The 22,115-nt window shown below is 39.2% G+C and overlaps 2 protein-coding genes across 2 annotated transcripts; one reads left to right on the top strand and one right to left on the bottom strand.

Moving 5' to 3' along the window:
• Positions 1-2,668: 2,668 nt before the first annotated feature.
• On the bottom strand, positions 2,669-6,556 carry tmlhe (trimethyllysine hydroxylase, epsilon). Its single transcript, XM_014995481.2, has 7 exons — positions 6,174-6,556; positions 5,915-6,091; positions 4,076-4,355; positions 3,829-3,948; positions 3,425-3,661; positions 3,202-3,340; positions 2,669-3,102 (listed from the first exon to the last, which is right to left on the bottom strand). Exons 1-7 carry the CDS (start codon positions 6,313-6,315, stop codon positions 2,971-2,973), a joined length of 1,227 nt encoding a protein of 408 aa, XP_014850967.2. The 5' UTR covers positions 6,316-6,556; the 3' UTR covers positions 2,669-2,970.
• Positions 6,557-10,111: 3,555 nt separating this feature from the next.
• On the top strand, positions 10,112-19,870 carry mpp1 (MAGUK p55 scaffold protein 1). The gene is made up of 12 exons (XM_014995493.2): positions 10,112-10,459; positions 14,363-14,491; positions 14,577-14,655; positions 15,189-15,274; positions 15,352-15,420; positions 16,854-17,050; positions 17,187-17,290; positions 17,372-17,452; positions 17,644-17,724; positions 17,826-18,028; positions 18,480-18,554; positions 19,170-19,870. The coding sequence occupies exons 1-12, from the start codon at positions 10,337-10,339 to the stop codon at positions 19,344-19,346; spliced, it is 1,404 nt and encodes a 467-aa protein (XP_014850979.1). The 5' UTR covers positions 10,112-10,336; the 3' UTR covers positions 19,347-19,870.
• Positions 19,871-22,115: the final 2,245 nt, after the last annotated feature.

Below are 22,115 nucleotides of genomic sequence, written 5' to 3'. Positions count from 1 at the left end.
TATTCAACCAAAAAAAAATGAAAAAAATGGAGCATCAAAAAAAAAAAAAAATTTAGACTCAGCCAAAAACTTAAGCTGTCAACCAAAAAAATCTGACATGCGCAAATAAAAGTTTCAAACAAAAATGAGTGATTTCAATAAAAAAAAGGCTTTTTAAACAATTTTTTTTTTCAATTTAAAAAGTGTTTTGACTGCAGTTTAATTTTGCTTAGAGATAAGTTTTTTTGTTTGATTTTTTTTTGACATGTTTTTTTTATTTTTTATTGAATAATTGTGAAACAAATTTAACTCCCACAGTCTTAATCCTGCCCTCCGGAATCTGGAATATGGTGAACATTAAGCACAGCTGACGTCTGCCCACAATATATACATTCTGACTGCATTTCAAACCTTAGAACACTGTACCAGCACTCAAGCATGGCAGTGGCTGTATCATGCTTCAAACTCTCCCCCTCAGCTCAAAGCAACAATTAAACTGTAGAAACTGCAAATGCATAGATTTTACTTAAAGGCTTGCTAACTATGTAGAGACCAACCAATTCAAATGAATAATTCAGTTTTATTTAGTTAAGAGTTAGAGTGAAAGTTCCAACTGGAGTTATGCCAGAAACTTGCTGATGGCTGCAATAATAATAATAAAAAATAAAAAAAATTGGATAAGAATCCAGAGTGAATTAATTAAAATGTGATCAGTTTGTTGTTTTTAAAACTTATTATGGTTGAATAATAATTTGACCTGTAAAAAAAAGAGCAGTGTAAAATGAACAGACTAGTCATGGTCAGGAAGATCAGTTCTGATTAGCTTTGTATGTGTGTTTATATACACTGCTCAAAAAAAAATAAAGGGAACACTCAAATAACACATCCCAGATCTGAATGAATGAAATATTCTCATTGAATACTTTGTTCTGTACAAAGTTGAATGTGCTGACAACAAAATCACAAAAAAATCATCAATGGAAATCAAATTTATTAACCAATGGAGGCCTGGATTTGGAGCCACACACAAAATTAAAGTGAAATGTTCCCTTTATTTTTTTGAGCAGTATATATTACAAGGACTAAGGTAGGTCAGCCTTTCGTGTTTTTGTGACTTTCTCTGGCAACCAGATTCTTTACACCCAACATTGTTTTCCTGGCACGTTCACTTTTGTTTCTTTAGAGTGTTGATAGGCTTAGACTATATACATATACATATCTTATGTCATTTTATTATTAAGATTTTAACCTAAAAAGTGGAAGGTAAACACTTTCCTTTTCCACTAGAGGGAGCCACAGATTCCTTGGGTAAGGTTTCTATAGCAACTACATCTAGCAACCTCCTTTGCTGAAGAGACAGGGTACACTGAGAGCAACTGGATGGACGTCACTGGTTAAATGATGGACCATTTGGAACTTTTGTTTAACATGAATCACGACCAGACTTCACTTCATAAGATGAAACTCATCATCTTCATTTTCCATTAGCTTTTTATTACATTTACTACTTTTCCATCCAACTCGTACTGATGTAGACATAAATGTCCCAGACCCTGATTAATGTCAGACTCTGTTATTCTCCTTCATGAAGACTTCAAGTTGCAGGACATCTTGAAAGTCCTGCAACTCCTTTTAGATACCTACTTATATTTATCATCAGGGAATCATATTGAGAACCCAAAAAGTACTAATAAAATGGCTGATTTGGTGATTTCGCCAGGTAACCAGAGTAAAGAAGGCTAAATACAAATGCATGCTGCAGTTTTATGATTTTAATTTATAAAATTAATATTGAAAATCATCCACCTGTTTTTCCCCCCCTCAGTCTCACAAATATGCACAGCTTTGTTTTTGGTCTATCTGAGAAAAGCTTTGTTTTTGGTCTATCTGAAGCTTTTGGTTGCCACAAAACCAAATTGGAACAGGTGTAAGGGGTATGAATACTTTTGCAAGTCACTGCAAGTGCACTGCATCAGATTTTCTTTCATTCAGTTTCTAAACATTTAGAAAAATCTCTGGATCTTTCTATTGACAGAAAAGTGTCTGGTTTAATTAGAATCCATGTACAAATCTGCATACGTAAAGGCATACATTTATTTTACACCAGGAAACGAACTACTATATTTTAATAACTTCTTCTTTGGCTTAGCAGCACATTTAATAAATAACAGGCCTCCTGCCCTGTGCCAATGTCAAAGCAAGTGAACATTAAATTATTACTGATTTGGCAAGAGTAAAGGCAGCAAATAAATGAGCAATGTGTTTCCCTTAACAGACCTACAAAGTAACTGCTGGATGCTTTTAAGAAGTAGCTATTTTTCGACATGCCTTTAGCTTTAATAAAAGCCTCACATTACCTGAAAAGCAGCCTTTGTTGAGCCATTCATTCACTTTCGCTGTAAATGAATGGTCGGTTGCAACATTTGTAAAACTGTAAAACCGTTGGGTAAGAAGAGGCAGCTGAGGTCATGAGCAAGCCTTCCAAAAATTCACTGTGTTTGCTGTAGTGGTCAATCACTACTGCTCAATCAAGAACTAAATATTTATATCCTTTCACATTTCACATTTTATGATATTACTACAACACATTTTATTTGTTCTTTTTTTATATAATAAAGTTCTTTCAGAAATAGGAAAAGTACGAAGAATGTTCATATTGACTCTGATACACAGAATTCAGCACAGTCACTTCAGCCTTGTTTTTTAAATTTAATCTCAGTGTGAATCTGTAAGTTTTGTGAAGGCCTCAGAGGTTAGTTAGAACAGCACAAGTCAGGTAACGGAGAATCTTAAGGATTAGGTTCTAAGACAATATCCCAAACCTTGAGCTTCTCACACGGCACTGCTCAATTCTAAAAGAAAAAAAAAACCCTGTAAAAACAAGCAATATTACAAAATACATATGAGTAAAGCAGAACATCTTCCTGGACTGAAGGGACTCCGAGTCCAACGTCAGACAATTAAGGCACTGAAATGACAGAATCTGTATGTTTAGGCTTGCAGTCCAAAGCAGCGTGCAGCACTGAGGACGTCGTCTCGGGTCAGATAACATCCACAAAGCTGCCTCAAGCCGGTGAAAGATTCCCTCCCATGCAAGACCCTCCAGTTGTCAATAAAAATCACCTTAGGGGACAAGAGAAAGAGGATATTTACGTTACATTTAAGCTTTGAACTTCAATTGTGCAGCTTTTATATTCCTGATTAAAGCTTCAGCTTTCTTACTTTGCCTGGAGTGAGTTTCACCCACAGCTCGTTCTCCGGCCACCGTAGCTCTGTGGTGAGCTCTCGATGTGCTACGTACCATCGTCGGATGGTGTCGTGGGGCATCGTGTTCATCACCGACCGGTCGTAGTTGTTATATCTGGAGTCGTTAGGACACCAAACAGTTAGCATAACTCATCAACATCTACGGCCCAAAATCCATCGGATTTCAACGTCAGCATACCGGATCATGTAGAGTTCATTGTTCCAAGGGTAGATGTTGAGCACGGGGCCAATGCCGGTCATGTGGTTTCGGTGATTTTCTGTGTTTTCAATGTACTCGTGCCTGATGGGGACGCGGCACAGCAGCTCGAAGTTCTCGGGGGAGCGCTGGCGGAGCTTCTCCGCAGCGTAGAAGCCATCCACCAGCAGTGTCTTCCCTCCAGTACCCTCATGTCGGAGACAATGAAACACCTGGATTCTGCAACAGTGGCCAAAAAGACACTTCTCAGTGATAAAACAGCAGCTTGTTCTACATAAAGGCCCACTGGGGCTAGGCTTCTACCTCATATGAGTCAGAGTCTTGCGTACAAAGTCCCCAGAGTCTGGAAAAGCTAGAAAAGGTATGGCACATTCTATTGTACCTACCCACATGGCTCCTGAAAGTAAGACGTGTCAGTGTGACGGTCGAGGGCCAGCTGACTGTAGGCAGTGTCGCCTCTGGAAAAATCGGATGTAAAACTCCACATTCTCCCATAAGTAGTCTCTCTTTGAAGAATCACACACAAAAAAAGAGATCAAGTAGTCAGTTAATGTTGCTCACGTGGTAATGCAATCTATGACGAATATAGCTGCACTAGAAACAAAACAATCCGAAACAAAAAAAAAGTGCTACCTGATCAGACTGACTCTCCTGGTGACTTCCTCAGTGGCTTCCACCGTCGCCGGAACGTCGTCCACAAAGGCAATTCCATAGAGAAGGTAGTTCTGAAGGAACTTCTTCAGCTCGCTGTCGCAGCTCATGAACTTGTCCCATTTGGCTGCTGGTATGCGAGCGTTTTGGTAGATGTTAGCGTTCCACAGGATGCGCGGCTGCTCCATGACCGTCTTCCTTCCTTCATGGCTGTTCTCGGCCAACCAACCGAGGCTGAACTTTGACACGTGGCCACCAGGCCCTGTAAGCGGAGTGGCAATGCAATCAACTCTGAACTAAATTGAAGTTTGTTTCTTATTTGGTTTGTATTTGAAGGACTTTCTTTTGTGTGTGACTGTCCCTTTTCTCAAGCCCTACCTACCTACATGGGTTTAGAAGATTGAGCTTTTACTGAAATGAAGGTGTCGGAAGCATGGCGCTCGTGAATCAACACACGCAGCTGACCTTGAACATGCTGAGCTAACATGAAGCGCCACATTATTCCGTACATCACCACCATCTGTCTCGAGGCTACCACCTCCTCATTTGTCACTTCATGTAAGTTGTGAGGCATACTAACACTATGGCAGACCCACTCCCATAATTTGGTCCTAAGATGATTCCAGGGAATGGTATTTCTCTAAACATGTGTTTTAAAAAAGTAAAGGTCTGGAAATAAAAATCACGTTGGCCAGGATTTAACGATGCCGATTTCCTTCATTTTGGGAGATCGGTGACCGGCCAATACTTACTGTACTTACATGTGAAGCCAGTTTTTTCTACCTCAGCAAAGGCCTAAAAATCAACCACAGTTACACACAAGACAAACAAACCAAGGGGCAATTTATTTCAGACACCAATTAAATGTGGGAGGAAGCACTTTAAACTCCACACATTAACTAATGTGAGGGGTTAATGAGTAATGACCAGGGTAATTACTGGTGAGAATTACATGTCAATAATGACAATATTATCACTTTGCATTTTATTAATTTAGATATTAAAAGAAACATGCTATTCACACATGGGGGTTTAATTAGATAGAAGTAATCATTAGCTGTTTATTATAGTAGGTTTCACTGGCTGAAGAAGAAGAAAAACGTCTTTCTGAGATGCCAGCTATGGTGACCAGACTATTTCTCGTTCGTCTCAAATAGTCTAGAGACGCAAAATAAATTTTTAGCCCATCTAAAACATGTTCATTCTTGACCTTCTAACCTCTTACCAATGAAACATTTTATTATAGAATGAGGAAAGCATGTTTTTTTTCGAAATTCCATACAGCTAATTTGTCTTAGTTTACATCTTTCGCAAAAATTTTTGGGTCTGTTTTGCATCCAAGTTATTGTTGGAAAAAAAAATCAACAACTGAAAACCAATTGTTTTATTTTAAAAAATGGGAAAAAAAAGCTAAAGGATTCTTGGCGTCACCTGCAACGAAGCAAATCTATATCGTCTGTCACTTTATAGAGACAAAGGGTAAAGATCATCATACACTGTATACTGTAAAAGTACTACCGTATCTTCCCATAGGACCCGATCTTAACCCTAGTTTATCCTGCTGAAATAAAGAGTTGGTGTAATTTTATACTCCAAAATGCATCCTTCCTATTTTATAAAACAGCAGATATGCTTTAAATTATAGTGGAAAAAATATTTGTTCTGCTATACTGTGAAGTATTACAGTGTTAAAACAGATTATTTCTAGGTACAGCTGTACTAGACAGGCATGAGAGCAAATTCAATTGGGAAAACCCGAATTAATAAAAGCAACCGAAGGGGCTGTACTGTGTTTAATCTCACTCAGCATTTCACACTCACATGTGAGGACGAGCTGACCGTCTTCCACCGCGGAGCTCTCAGGGCGCAGGGTGAGCTCTATGCTCCCGGTGTCCAGGCTCCTCTGGTGGGTTGCGGAGTTGTAAGAGGACGCCGAGCGGCAGTGGTCCCGCAGCCACACGTAGTTGAAACGCATCGGCGTCCCCTCGTAGCTGACCTCTGGTGATTTCCACACGCAGAGCGCATGAGATCATTATGGAAGTAGATGTGCACTAAAGCAACGGCTGTAGGTTAAACTCACCGAGGCAGTCTTCGAGCAAGCGGAGGGTCGCAGAAGCTGCAAAGCGGAGCTGCAGCAGCGACGTGCGGGGTTCTGAGCGGGCAAACGGCAGCTGGAACTGCCTCATGGCAGAGCCAGCTGCTCTGGGAAGCACGCTGAACATGCCGGCTGAAAACACAACCGAGTATGCCTATAAATCTGCAAAACACCGTTAATCCGATACCTTGCAGATTCCAGACAGACTGAACTGCCTGGTTATTCCCGTCTTTGCAGATAAATCGTTCAGGTCATAAAACATCTCAGAGTGACGTAAAAACCCAATAAAAGCTTAATCATTAGACACTTGCAGGACTTAAATGTGTCTCTTTCACACACACATACACAAAAAAACGTTTGTTCAGTTCAGGCATGCGTATTTCGCGCAACCGGGATGTGTGACTACGTCAACGTCGCCGCCATATTAGAAAGGGAGTCATTTACGAACACAAATTAGAACCTCACGAACTGTTGATGGCGACACTGAGCACTGAGATTTATGTTTTACCAAGTTACATCTGAATTATGACCTACTGTACAGTAAGTAAACATTGTGATGTCCAAGGAAATTCCACTTCTTAGGCCAAAAAACTATTGTATGTTAGTGGTGGCCGGATCAATCCAAAATGTTAATATCACACCAGATTAGTATCAGTGTCTGCGATTTCCTCTTGAAAATTTTTGTTTTGTAGTTTCACAACTCAACCTCAAGAAGAATTTTCTTTTGATTTGCTCTCAAATGCTATTCTGGTTAGGAAAAACATCAAAAATAATAAACTAAGAGGTGTGCTGTGGTGGTGCAGGGGCAAAGCACAACCCACATATTGAGGCCTTGGTCCTCGTGGTGGTGGTTGCAGGTTTGATCCCCGCCCTGGTGACATTTGTCGCATGTCTTCCCCCTCTTTCCTGTCGAACTACTTTCAAATAAAGGCCACTAGAGCCAACAAAACCTTTAAAATAATAAACTATGTAGACATTTTTACACTTTGTCCAAACACCTGTCCAAGGCTTGAACAAAATAATTCAAAGGAAAGAACACAAAAACACTTGAAGGTCAGGAGTTTGATGATCAAACTTAAATGAAAAGTATCAGTATCAGCATTTGTATCGGCAATATCCTGCATGTATTTGGTATTGGATTGACACCAAAATATGTCCAGTATCACACATCTTTATTGTACTTTATCCAAAATAATGGACATAAATGTAGAACGAGTTTATGTTTGAAATATAAATGCTTTCATTTGAAAATACCAACGAGGGAAAAGCAGATGGAGCTTCGTCACAGTTCTGTCCAAAGACATGATTTGAGAGCTGGATCAATGAATCTTTCATGAAAAACTTCTGCCATCAATTGAAACATAATTTGGAAATGATTTTTCAAGCATGCCAGAGCACCGTGTCACAGGACAAAAGTTACAAAAAGTAATAAGAATGAAAAAAAAAAGCTTTGAAGCTTTGGACCTTTGGCAGGAAAACTCCACGATGCAAGGAAATATACGTCACATGAAACCCACACAAAGTCATAATTTTGACTTCCCTTGCTTTTGAATTGACTGAAATAAATTATTTTTTTTAAATGATCATCTAATTTATTAAGACACACCTCTATGACCACTGAAATATATCATAAATGATTAAAACATCAGACCTGTTAAGCATAGTTCATTTTCCCTAGTACTTACTTGTTATGTTTTTTCCTTATTACATTTATGCAATTCAACATTAGAGATAGATTCCTCACAATAACCTTCTGTCAGGATTATGAGCTCTGTAGTTTCAGGCTATGAAATTAAGTTCATAACTTGCGTATGAACTCAATTTCATACGCAAGCAGCAAAAACGAACCACTTAAGTCAAGGCTGGAGATGTGAAGTGGCTCATGAGGGAGAAAAGGGAGGTTAGGTTATAACCATCAGCTCAGGTGATTTCATGATGTGCACATATAGACGGACTCACAGCAGATAATTTGATTTGTCAATCAATAAATCAGAAGGGTGGTGGCTGACTACTCCCCACGTACTCAGTGGCTCCCTCTGGAGTTCGTTGTAGAGGTTGACAAACTGGCCTCCCAACTGGACAAACGATTTGGAAATAAAAAAAAGAACATCATCTCTTCTCAGGCATTGTTTTTCACCAAATGTTATTAAACATATACACTTAATGGTCTGAAAAGATGACCAAGTTGTAGGGCAATGATTCATACTTTAATCTCCAAACAAAATGCTGTGGAAGGCTGTGCCAATGCTGAAACATGGTGGTGGCAACATTATTCTGTGGGCCAGGGAAGTAAGTTGGCGTTGATACAAAGATGGATGAAGCTGGACACTTGAGCAAAAGTGAACCCAAAGGACCCAGCTCTAAATTTAGAGCAACTCGGAGTTAATGGAATGGTTTATTTTTTTGTTTTAGAATGGCTCAGTCAAAGTTCAGACCTAACTTCAACAGGCAATCTGTGACAAGAAGTGAAGGCTTTCTCTCTAGGTAGACGCTCTCTGTCCATCCAATCTGACTGAGCTCCAACTGTTTCCAAGAATCAATGAAGACAAATCAAAGAATCTTCAGCCGACAGTCATTCCCAACTCCATTTTAAGTGCATCAGAGTAAATGGGGCTGAATGTAGAAGCCACACTTTTCCATTTTTGTTGTAAACCAGTGTATTCATTAATTTTTATTTCCCAATCATACAGTTTGTTGGTCTGTAACAGTAAAACATGGAAGTTTGTGGTTGTAATGTGTAAAAAATAAAAAATAAAAAACTTGAAAGATATAAGCAATCTACTGTAGTGGTCTTGTTAAAATAAAGTGCAACGGGTTCATACGTAGTTGTCCGTGTTTTATTGTCCCCTAGAGTGTAGCGTCACATCAAATGGGCGTGGTGTACTGTACAAACTCTCTTCAGTCCAGTTTTGCAAGTTCGCGAACCTTAGCGAAGGAAATAATGCTCGTTCGGGTTTTTAATCTCGGCCCTGCTACTTTTATTTGTAAGCGTTGCAGGTCGCTGTAGGCCCCGATGGCAGCTGTGAGTGTTGTGTAAGCTCCCCGTTGCAGCTGGGTGCGCTTTCTGGGATCACCGTGTTCTTAAGGACGGCGTTGTTTTGCTTCCTCGTGCTCCGTTAGCGCAGTCTTTCTGAAAACGCTGCGGTGGTGGCGCATTCAAAACCGTTGGAAATTTGCGTATCTCAATAAAGACCTATCCAAAGCGTTGAAGGACTTGGTGTGCTTTCTTGCTTGTTACTTTAACAGTTTAATCCAAGTCTATTAAAACAAATTATCATATGCACATTAACTTTCTTTATCTGTCACTCATTCCAGGTTCTGCATCCATCCCCTCTTATAACACCAATATAATAAAAGTCCTAAAAAATTATTTTGTATTTTGGTTTAGGTGTGCCATGCCAAGACCAGCCCTGGATCAGGTACAGGTAGACAATTAATATTGGGGATGTTATGCAAAAATAAAAATAAATAAAAATCTATGTGAAGTAACATTTGAATTCCTTACTCAAGTGGGTCCCATACATAAATATTATCTGGGAAGTTTTATATTCGAGATTAAAAATTTTGCGGAACAAACCTCAGACTTCCAACTTAAAACTTGGAAATTCCGACTTCCGTGTGAAAATGGTTTGTAATTCTCTTTGATTTTTGTTTTAATTTAAAAATGGTAAAAACAGCTATTCTTGTTTATTATTATTGTTATTGTTTTCAACTTAACCTAACAAATGTGTTTGAAAGACACGTTTTGAAAGTTTAATGGTACTTGCAAAGCCATTATTTAAAGCAGTGCAAGATGTTTTGAAACTTTTTCACGCAACTGGTTAGTTTATTTCCCCTCAAATCACAGTAATAGACTAAAGTAGTGTATGTTCGGAGCTTAGAAGTGGCACTTGAACGCAGCACGAGCCTGACTCTCTGAGCGCAGCAGCAGCAGCGGCAGTTGTGTGTTTACTTGCTTCGTCAGCGGTGTCCCCGCTGTAGTTATCTCCTGTTCGTCACCTGCTGCTGATTAAAACCTTGGACTTTTACCCCAGACGGCGACTTATCCTGTCGTCAAGAGTCCTTATCAGCAGTTTCATCAAGCCTCCCGTGGACCTCGGTCTGGGGGCAAGTCGGGTTCACAGTTTTTTTTAAGCTAACAGAAGAAGATGACGTTAGAATCCAATAAAAACGGACCTGCCCTCACACTAGAGCCGGTGAACAGCGTCCGGACAGCCCTTTCTGATCTGTACCTGGAGCAGCTCCTGCAAAACAAACCAAAATCTGACAAGGTAAGATGTCTGCCTTATTTATTGTGTCTCCCCCTCTATTTTTTTAAGTGTTTGCTTCCGGGTAGCAGATTATGGGGTGCTCATTGTTGCCTGTAACTTCGTAAAATCACAACACAGTCTTTCTAGCTGTGTTTATAACCGCGGAGTTGGTTATAAACACCATCATTTTCGAAATAAGAGCTTCAAGTGTCTTTTTTTGTCAAATCAGCAGGTCTTTGTCAGCAACCGTTGCACTTTTCCAGTCTGTCAACCTTATTTTAGACTCCAGAAGACACTTGATTGGGAATTTCACTTCTGCATTTTACGCCAAACTGCGTCCAAATACAGCTGACAAGTGTGTATTTCTGGCTGCGATCATAGGACAGTGAGTAAGCAGTTGAGGTTATAATAAACTGTTGCACGCTGAACATTTAAAATGATCACCAACAGGCCTCTTGTATTTTCCTTAGGGTTTTTTGCATTCTACATTTTGTACAGTTTGCTACCCAGTTGCTCTTTGCTTTGTTCAGTTTGTTGCGTAAAACTTTCCCACAGGCTTGGATCAGGAATTAGCTTCAGCAGTCAGATGAAGTCAGGTTGTTTACTTCATCAAGCTGCTCCAGCCTGTGTTTCTGTTGTAAGAACAATAATTTTGACTCAAGTCAAATGTCCAGGGAGCAAAACGCAGGGGATTTGGACATATACTAAACAGGTCATTGTTGCAGAATATCTCTTAAAAACTTGAAAGGTCAGCACTAGTGAGATAGTGAGGGGAAGGGAGGAAGCTTCTTTCCTCATATCAGCAGTTTACCACTCCAATCACACGACTTTGTCCTTGGGCCCAGTGCAGATTGGTTAAATCACTGTCTCCCAGTGAGGTCACGTTATCTTAACAGTGGGGGATGCCGGTTTAATGAAAAGGGGAACTGCCTATAACTTGCGTTTCTTGTTGAGGACATGCCCTGTCCTGCTCTGTTTTCTGCGAGGTTGTCACTATGTCCACCGGTGGTGTTTGCTTTCAGCTCATCACGAATCCTTTAAATCACATGGTTAAAGGAAAGATGGCTGTCAAGCAGAACAAAGTGAGAACTGAACGCCCTGTTTGAACATCAACAACCCTTGAAGCTGCTGCTGAATCCCCCCCCACCCCCAGTGTTTGTTCCAAGGAACTGTAATTTTTGTGCTTTTGTTTAAACTGTTATTGGTGTCATAACAGTTTAAACTTGAGTGACCACAGGGTGGCCACTTCGAGGAATCAGTGGATTCCACTCTTGGCAGCAAATGAGGTAAATAGATCCAGATTAAAGCAGTTTCTTGATCGAAACCGTTCGGGCCTGACTGTCCACTGTCTAGTCAGAAAATTAAAAATCTTATCTAACCTACTACCACATCCTGAGTGATGTAAGCGCATGCATCAGTGAGGTTTTTAAATGGAATTATGAGGGGGCACAGAGATGTCAGTTTAGCTGCCAAAGAGCAAGAGAGACCAAGACTTGTAGCAGATAACAGGAAGACTGTTTCTGTTGTCTGTGTGGTAGAAACCTTGTTTTATTTTATACTTCGGAACTTTCAGCCTCTGTTTATCATGTAATGTGCTGGTTTTGGAAGAGTTTTGTGAATCTAAATAATTAAGGTAATGATCGGAGGAGTTCACATAAACATCGGCGTTTACGGTTAGCTGTGCTATCAAAAATGATAGGACGCATCATGCCTTTATATACTTCCTTTTCGCATGGAAATCATTCACTTTTGGTCTACATAAAGTTGAACTGCAGTGCTTTAGTCTGACTTCTTCATTTTTGTAGCTCCACAGACCCCTGAGGAGCATTTTAGAGTCTGCTTTTGTTTGTCCTGTGTCTCCATGCCCAAAAAGTGGCATTCAAGTTCAGCAAGGATCTTGTCAACCTTACTCCCCCGCCCCCTTTTATTCTTTTCTACAGTGGGGGAAGAAAAAAGGAAGGGAAAACGAGATACCAGAGAAAATGTCAGACGTGAGACTTCTGTAAAAGAGCACTGCCCCTCCTCCACCTGTTGCCTCGCACTGCAACGGGCTGAAGTAAAGCTTACTAAAGTTGTTTTATTGGCCAGAACTTGGAAATAAATTCAGGAGTAACAGAAACAAGATGCAAAATTTGATAAAACAAGAACATTTGTTGTTGCAACTAGACAAGTTTTATAGCTCATTATAACGACAAAGTTTTTAGTTTTAACAAGATAAAAATGCGCTCCTCTGACTGATTCCAACTTTGTCTCTGACTCTCCTCCTCACCCTATGTCTTCTAGATGACACTTAAAAATCCCAAGAGGTGCTGCTGTTTCTCTGTTATGGCCTTTCTTTATTAAGAGAAGATATTTTGGTTTAGCTGAGTTATAAATCCTGTTATAACAAACCCTTTAATGCTTTGTCGTTTCAATGAGTTTTGCTTTTCGTTACAATGAGAAAATATTCTCGTTTAAATGAAATGCTGCTCCTGAATTTATTTCCAAGCTCTGGCAGTTAAGTGCTTCCGTAAAAGCTGATGGTTCCACAGTACATATACGAACCTTTAAGGCAAAAATCTAGAACATGAACCTGTTGTTCCATTTAAAACTAAAACTATGTCAAATTTAAATTCTGACACATGGACTTAAGCAAAAGTTCAAAATAAAAACACCCGCAAAATGCTTGTTGCCATAAATATTATTGTTTTATTTGCTAATATTGGTAGGATAATTAGTCAGTCTATCTGCTTAGCCAGCAAGTCAGCCTTTTGACTTTGAGTTTCCACACCATGACCGAAAAGCAGAACTAGATTTTTTTTTTTTTTTTTTGAAAGCGAGGGAAAAGTGTGGTTGTTTATAATGAGCTGAGCAGCAGTTCACAGCAACAGGTCGGGGAGGGACAGTGTCACATTAGTATCCTCCACGCCATCAGTGGAAATTTGAATCGCTCCATCACTCTCTCATGAAAAGCCTTAGAAGAATGCGGACGCCGTGATGGCATTTTGAAGGCATCCCGTCTAATTTGAGGTCATTAAAAAGTCCCGCTGCACCAATCATGCGTGAGCTGTAACCGTCTCGGGTTGTGCAACTTATTTAGCTCCAGTTGTCTTAGCTCTGTGAGGCTAAACAAAGTGAGCAGGGAGGACTTTGGAGTTTAGCCCCTCAGGATGTTTACGGCGACACAGAGGATGTAACTTCATCTGCCGAGCGTCGGATCTCTTCCTGCTCGCACCAGGCCGGTATAAATAACCCTCAGCCTCCCTGGCCGCTGTTTAGTCCGCAATACAGAAACCAGAAGTGGGATTGAGGAGAAAATGCGGCGCGTCCGGAGGAGGCGCAGCAGAGCGATGATGATATTTATTGGTTTATTGTTGTGCTGAAGCTCCCTTTCTGCTGAGGTGGCGCTGATGCGTCGTTTTTAATGCAGGAACTTTGTGCTGATGATGCAGGCCTCCCAGGTCATAGCTCAGAGATTCACTTAGAAAAGTTTCTGATCCTGCAAACCATCTTATCTTGACATTTAATGCGATCCCTCAGCCTTTCCTGGAAGAATGTTGTGGTTTATCTGTAGCATGAAGCAACTTTATTTCGGTGTTAAATTCCAAAAAAGTCAGAAGATGATTTCTTTTTTTTTTTTTTTTAAATCTTTTCATCACCTGATGTCGCTCGTTGTTTCCATGACTACATGAAGCTGGGGGGTGGGGGGAGCAGATGACAGGAGGTGCTTAATCGGGTGTTAAAACGGCAGGTTAATATTCAACCTTGAACACACAACGAAGTTGCAAATGAAACAGTTTTTTTTGTTTGTTTTTTTTTTGGGATGCACACAAGTGTGAATGTGTGAATATTATTATTAAAACCGTCGGATCGGAGTGTGAAAGTTCATATTTTGATCCATTTTTTATGCGACTGCCTCATTTTGTCGTCTTTATCCCTCCCCAGTTGGCCATGCAGACCTTGGAGGACAGAGGAGCTGAGTCCTACACCAACGGTTGCGCCGGACACATGAACGGATCAGAGCCGACCAGCATGAAAGAAGTCGCCTTTGAGAAGAATCCCTCCGAGCCGATGGTATGCTCTACGCCGCGAAAGGCCTCCGGTCGCTTCACGCCTGGATATGAGTTGCTGACTGTTGTCTTGTGTTGCTCGCCTGCAGGGCGTCACGCTGAAATTAAACGAAAAGCAGCGCTGCACGGTGGCCAGGATATTACACGGGGGAATGATCCACAGACAAGGTGACTTTTCATCTTTTCTTTGGTATATGATTCATGTGATGTTGGGGACCCCGAGACGGAGTTTAAACGATTAAGCAACATGCAGCTTGAGGTCTTTTTCTGAGTAAAAATAAAATAAAAAATTTGAGAGAGTACACAGTTGAATTTATTTAATGTTTTCTTTCCTAAGTATGTCCAAATTAACATTAACATTTACACCAAGGTATCCTAGCAACAGGGAGAGAAAAAACACAGTTTTGAAGCTTAGCTGGAATAACAAAGATCTTTGCGATATATCGCAAACACTGATTACATGATTGCGATATTTTTTTGTGGCATATCGTGCAGTTTTAATTGTGAATCCAAAAGAAACACAGGACAAAAGCTTTGGCATGTATGACATGTGCTTAACAGCCAGAACAGGGCTAAGAAGATTTTTTTTTTTCCAAATATCTTTCAAGTTTGTTAAATATTTAGTTTTATGTACAGGCCAAAACCTAGGCAGAAGTCCTAAAAAAAAAAGCAAAAAAAAATATTTGGATTGTTCTTTTCAGGCTCCATACACGAAGGGGATGAAATAGCAGAAATCAATGGAAAAAGTGTGACAAACCACACTGTGGATCAGCTCCAAAAAATTCTAGTAAGTCGGAAATCTTAAGCTTTTAAATTCGTCTTTTGTTTCGCCTGATTCCTCAAATTTAAAACCTCGCCCTGCAGAAAGAGACCACTGGCGTAGTAACGATGAAGATCATCCCCAAGATGCAGGGTCGACCCAGAGTGTGTGAGGTAACGCCGCCGTCACGCTGCCCCCTAGCCTTAGCATGTTTTATTACTGCTGTAATCATGTTTTCTTCACTTTCCTGTTTGAAATGATTTTGTTTAGGTGACTCTTCTCTTAATCAGGTGACTATGAAATTAGTTTACGTTGAAGGATAATCCGAACCGTTAGCAGTAGTTTTTTTTTTTTTTAGCATGAAACGCACTAATAGTGGGTTTCATACTGCCATCTACTGGACACAGTGTGCTAATTCAGGCATCCATTTTCCTGCCGGGAAAATGGATGCTCTTGATTCAAAACACACTGAAAAACCGCAGCTTGTAACATGCTGCAGACGAATCTAACTAGAAGAGGAATTTAATAGTGATTTTTAATGACTAAGCTGTAAAAGTGATTTTTATTCCCCAATGCTTAAGACTTTATATTTGCTGTGATCAGTGATGGCAAACCTAGCTTCCAGTTTGTAGACCATTAGTTGGTGCAGATGAACATTATCTGCTTTCTTTATTAAGAACATTGATTTAGTGATCCAGCACACTCCACTGCACTTTTATGCAGATTAGTGGTAAAAAAGTGTCTGTGTGCTGGGAAAGTTCCCAGTGGAGTGTTTTGGAATACTACAAATCTCCAGTCCCATCCAAACTTATTGACACCCTTGGTAAAGAATGTAAAGCAAACACACTTCTTTTATTTCTTTAATATGTATTTTTTTCCCTCCATTTTAGTAAATATACCCTCATTAAAAGGTGTCTTTTTCTAAATCTATTGTTGGTATATTTTGTGATTAAAAATAAAAGATGACATTTCTTTGTTTTTGTTTTTTTCTTTGTACACATCTGTATCTGGGGTGCCAAAAAGTAAGGAAGACATGTGTTTTAAAATACTTTTGGACACTTAAAAGAAAAAAAAAAAACACGAAGCAAAATGAAAATTATTAATTTATATAAAAATATATGTTATTTTCTTTTTAACATACTTACTTAAAATTAGATGTTTAGCATCCAAAAGGACACCTGGGACATCCACTCGCATATACAAAAATCTGGAATTATTCAAAGGATGTTTAATACCTTTTTAAAGGTTATTTGCAAAAGCTCTAGAGTATTGAATGTGTATATAATTATCTGTGGTCCAGGTTGTTTAAAACAACTTATACTGCAAATGTCAATAAGAAATCAGCAGTTTCTCATTCCTTTTTGTTTAAGAATTTTAATTTCAGTAAAGAATGATCAGGCTCAGAGATTCATCTCTCACATTTCTGCTCTTTGTAAAAGAATTGGTGAACTAAGCAGTTCACTGGTATTGTTTTTCACACCCAAGTAGAAGAGTTGACAGATTACTCATCGCACTGTTAAAATAATATATTTAGTTTACTTAAAAAATAAATAATTAAATAAAAAGGTCTTTCACTGCATCACATGGATCTGACCCTAATCTGCAGATGTACATGAGGGCTCAGTTCGACTACGACCCTTCCACGGACGACCTCATTCCTTGCAAAGAGGCCGGTTTGAAGTTCCAGACGGGCGACATCATCCACATCATCAACAAGCAGGATCCAAACTGGTGGCAGGGCCGAGTGGAGAGCAGCGCCGTCGACTTCGCCGGACTGATACCCTCTCCAGAACTCCAAGAATGGTAAACGACTGACGTTTCTTCAGTGCAGCCGAAACGAAACCCTGCGGGGTGACGGACGCACGCAGGCGCCGCATTCCACAGATTCCCGTCTCGATCCGTGTATGTGTGTGTGTGTGTGTGTGTTTTTTCTTTGCAGGAGGGTGGCCAGCAAAAGCAAGGCCAAGCAGAGCAGGCAGTCCTGCAGTCCGTTCGGAAAGAAAAAGAAGTGTAAAGACAAGTACCTCGCCAAACACAGCTCCAGTGAGTGCAGCTTTTTGCACATTTTGTCGCAGACTCCTTGCTGCGAGTTTTGTCTAAACAAACTAAACTGTCCTCCTGCAGTTTTCGACCAGCTGGACGTGATCTCGTATGAGGAGGTTGTGAGGCTCCCTGCTTTTAAAAGGAAAACTCTTGTGCTAATCGGTAAGCTTTGTTGCTTAAAATAAAGGGCCAATTGTCAATTTGCAGGAACTTCATTCCAAATTTTGAACTATAAAACACATATTTGTACCTAGGAGTGCACTTCTTCTAAAAAAAATGTGATACATTTGAGTTCATTTTGAGCTACAGTGTCTCTCTAAAGGTGACATTTAGAGAATTTTGCTCCTTCCTAGGGGCGCCTGGTGTTGGGCGAAGCCACATCAAAAATTCTCTTTTAACAAAATACCCTGAGAAATTCACTTACCCTGCACCACGTGAGTAGAAAGACTGCTCACTTGTTTTGTTTTTGTTTTTTGTTTTTTTGCTCATCTCGTAGAGCTGTTTCCGTTTACTCTTTAACGTTGAATGTGCGCAGACACCACCAGGCCCCAGCGAAAGGACGAGGAGAACGGACAGGAGTATTACTTCATCTCAAACGAAGACATGACCAAGTGCATCTCCAAAAACGAGCTGCTGGAATACGGCAGCTTTCAGGGATTCATGTTTGGAACCAAGTTCGAGACCATCCACAAGATCCACGATCAAGGCAAAGTTGCCGTGCTGGACATAGAACCACAGGTCAGCGTTTGGACTCCTAACTTTTTAGATCTGACATGATGTACAAATGTCAAACAAAAAAAAAACAGTAGGAATTATGTGCTTTAAACAGTTGGATCTGAATATTGGATTTTCACTTTTTTTTATGGTGAGGTTATATTAATGAAAAAAGAACATATGCTAAATTCATTTAAACTCTTTTTACCCACCTCAATCCAGGCTGCCAGTACATTTTGGATGTTGTAATAATTCCAACATTACACTTTACATTCGCACATGTTCAGTCCAACTGTAGCATTTTGAAAACAGCCAACATCCTCACATTTCAAAAGAACCTCATTTAAGGAAATTTCAAAGGTAGAAGAGAGACCGTGTTTTGATTTCTGCTACACTAGATGATTATGTTTTATGTAACAAAACTAATAATATTGTTTCAAACTACCAGTTTATTGAATGGTCATTCCTCTTCCAGACCCTGAAACTTGTTCGGACTGCGGATTTTGCTCCACTGGTGGTGTTCATCGCTCCTACCAACACAGCTGCACAGGTGCTACATGCAAAAAAAAACAACAATAATAATACAAAACAGTACCTCTAAAAATAATTAAGTCATTCTTTATGTGCTTTTTTCACCTTTTGTCACATTACAACTACAAAAGTCAATGCTTTACTGGAATTTTATTTGGTAGACCATCATAAACCTGTTCATAGTTGTGAAGTTCATGTTTTTTGATGTATTTTGCTTTGGGGTATATATATATATATATATATATATATATATATATATATATATATATATATATATATATATATATATATATATATATATATATATATATATATATATATATATATATATATATATATAATTTTTATTTTTTATTTATTTTTTTTTTACTTTATTTTATATTTATTTCACCAGGAAAATCCCATTGAGATCAAAAATCTCTTTTTCAGGACAATCCTGGCCAAATACTATAATTTTATTGATCTACCTTAAACTACTTATGCTAATTTATCTGGATTTGTCACATTATTTTTATAAGTACAAGAAGTTCTGAATACTTTTGCAAAGCATGGTAGATTTGTTTGAAAAGCTGAACAAAGTAATAATAATACTTTAAAAAATTATCTGATATTTATTTTATTTATTTTTTTGCAGACTGAAAACCTTCAGATGATCCAGAAAGAGTCGGACGCCATTTTGAGCACATACGGACACTACTTTGACGTGGTTCTCGTCAACAACGACGTAGATGAGAGCGTGAAAGGCGTGGAGGAGGCCATGGAGCAGGCCACCTCCACCCCACAGTGGGTGCCAATATCGTGGGTCTACTGAGAAAGGGCCGTCCGGCGCCCGTCTGATTCAGAGCCGCGTTCCCAAACGTGGGCGCAATACGTCACTCCTTCCACCAAACGTCTGAGTTAGCGGCGCGTTTGATTCCTTTGCACTGTTGTTTGCACAATAAAGCAATATGTAGAAAGGATGACCTCGAAAGGGTGTTTTAAATATGTTCGGCTTTAGGTGCTGCACACCTCTTGTGATTGCTGACAGATTATCAAATGCAAAACAGGACCTCAACTGTGAAAGATATAAATGCTTTAAGGTAAAAAGAAATTGTCGCGTGACACATCGCCTCTAATGATCCTCTTTTCTGATCCCATTAGATCAAGCCATGAAATTAAAGTTCTCAGACTGCTTGTTCTGTCTGTGTAACTCCATACAACACCCTCAGCACAAAACCTTCTAGTCGACCACTGACAACCTCGCAGGGTTTTACACTGGATTTTCTCCAAACTGTATTCGTTATGGGGGGCTGTAAAGGCACTTTTCAGCAAAATAAAAACAGAAAATAAACAGCTCCTAGCTCTGTTGCAATGTTGTTTTTCATAATTCTTTTTGTCTCTCTCTCTCACAAAACCTGATGTAAATAAATTTAGATAAACTGAAGTGAAGAAAAAAAAATGCACGCTGATTTACATCTTAGTCCATCGTATTGAATAATAGTGGTGCGTTTCAAAAAAATCATTTAAAGTTAAAATTCCTCAGAATAGCTTCTACTGACATTATATGCAAATGCAGTAGGAAGTCTTCACATTCTATTCTAAAGTAAAAACATTAAAAAAATACTTGCTTTATCCCAATTGGGAATTAAATGCTGCAACATTTAATATCCAAGTGTCTTCAAAGAGTCATTGTGGATGGTGATGTGGACAGGAAGGATCTCCAGTAGCTTTAGAGATGAAAAAAATCTCAAAAGCACACAAGTTGTTGCCACACTTGTGTATCATAAATGTCCAAAAGTAAGAGCAAAATTCCTTCCAGCAGCACGACATCCAAAACCAGCGGGAATAAATGTCCAAACATGCAACATTTCAACATAAACAAAAAATAAATCAATTGAAGAACAATTTATCAAATTTGCTGACAGTCTCTAAAAAGTGAAGAAAATACATTTTAGGTTGTTTAAAAAATAAATGTGCCTTTTATTATGTTCCATTTTTGTAAATTGGTGGGACATTTACAAAAAAAAAAAAATCCCATTAATTTACATTTTGTCTGTAGCCAAAGAGACAGACACTTCTTCTGTTCCTGCTGCATTCCGCCTGCTAATCTTCTGGGTTAAAGTTGGGAGAGCATCTCATGTTGGCGTGCTGTGCCAAATGACCGTGACATTGTGACAGAGATGGTTACTAAGGCAACGTTCACCGTCTTTTCCGAGTTATACTTAATGTCGCAAAGCTGTCCTCTGGCACCACCATGTGGTGAAACCAAAAACTGCAGGTACGACGCGTTCCTAAAAGATTGCTTAACGTTACGAATAATCAAATAGCTTTTAGTTATCAACGTTGTCCTTCCTCTCAGGAAGTAAAGCTGTTCAGAGTGTGGTTATACAAAATCTATGTCGGGGAATGTCTGTTTTGAGTGTGAAATAACAGAATAATGAGCCAAATGAAGGTGGAAATGAAGCCATATTTTATTTTGAGCAACTTGATACTTCTGGAACAGTTAGCACAGATTACTGGGTAAGATATTTGTGGTTATAGGGAACTGGTGTTTTTTTTTTAAGTAGTTTTAGAAAACTTAAGACACATTCAAATTCCTGTAACCTTTTTTTCTTCCTTTTTTATTCTTTATCCTGGCTGGATATTTGATCAAACTTCTTGGTGCAAAGAACCAACATTATGATCCAGAAGGTGCTGGAAGACCCAATAAGAAGACCATCCTTCTTCCAGAAGCATACAGTTGCCAGCTGGAAACTGATCAACTTTGGATCCAGGGATTTTTTTTTTTTTTTTAAGATGTAGGACCTTTTCTTGCCAGCAAAGGATGTCATGTGGGTTTCCTCCCTTATAGAGTCCTTGAAGGCAGGCAAAGAGACAACTTCTTCTGTTTCAAAGTTTTGTTGACTATGTCACATGATCATGCTGTTACACTCAGTATCTGTGTAGTTCAGTCCTGAATGATATGAATTACGTCAATATGACACAACTCATATCATCCAAGTGTCTTCAAAGCACCACTTTGAATGGTAATTTTTGGGCAGAAGGGTCTTCCAGTAGCAGTCAGTGTTGCAACATATCTGAAGAAACCTATGACTGAAGACGGTTGCTGTGGCCGTCTCATGACTGTCATGACATTCTAACAACTCAATTTTCAGCCAGTAGAGATGATACTCCACAATATTATGTCCTTAAAGAGCCCATCAGTTGCTGGTAAGCACAGCTAACCCACCTCATTTGCTTTTGCTGCTCTCCATTAAATTTTAACAGCACTGTAGAAAAATAAGCAAAGCTGATGTTTTTGAATCAGGCTTAAAGCCAAACTATTTGGATGAACCTTACTGTTTCCGATAAGACGAGTAGTAAATGTGGACAAAATTATGCCATCTGCAACAAAAAGGATTTTCTTTTAGTTTTATGTAAATATCAAAATTCAAATTCTGTCTCATAATTTTCCTCCAATAATCTCTTCAGTTATTTCTGAAGCCAATGCACTGACAGCCTATTAAGAGAGAGTGCAACAGTGTATATTTGTGTAATTTTCATTGTAGCCCAACTCTGAAAGAAGGAACTATTTGAGAAAAGTGCTATTAAAATTAATATA

The sequence above is a fragment of the Poecilia mexicana genome, unplaced genomic scaffold, assembly GCF_051168715.1.
Source record: "Poecilia mexicana isolate PSO_F unplaced genomic scaffold, ASM5116871v1 scaffold_14, whole genome shotgun sequence".
NCBI lineage: Eukaryota > Metazoa > Chordata > Actinopteri > Cyprinodontiformes > Poeciliidae > Poecilia > Poecilia mexicana.
Note: the sequence above shows the minus strand (reverse complement) of the source record. Positions and strands in the feature narration are given on the sequence as shown.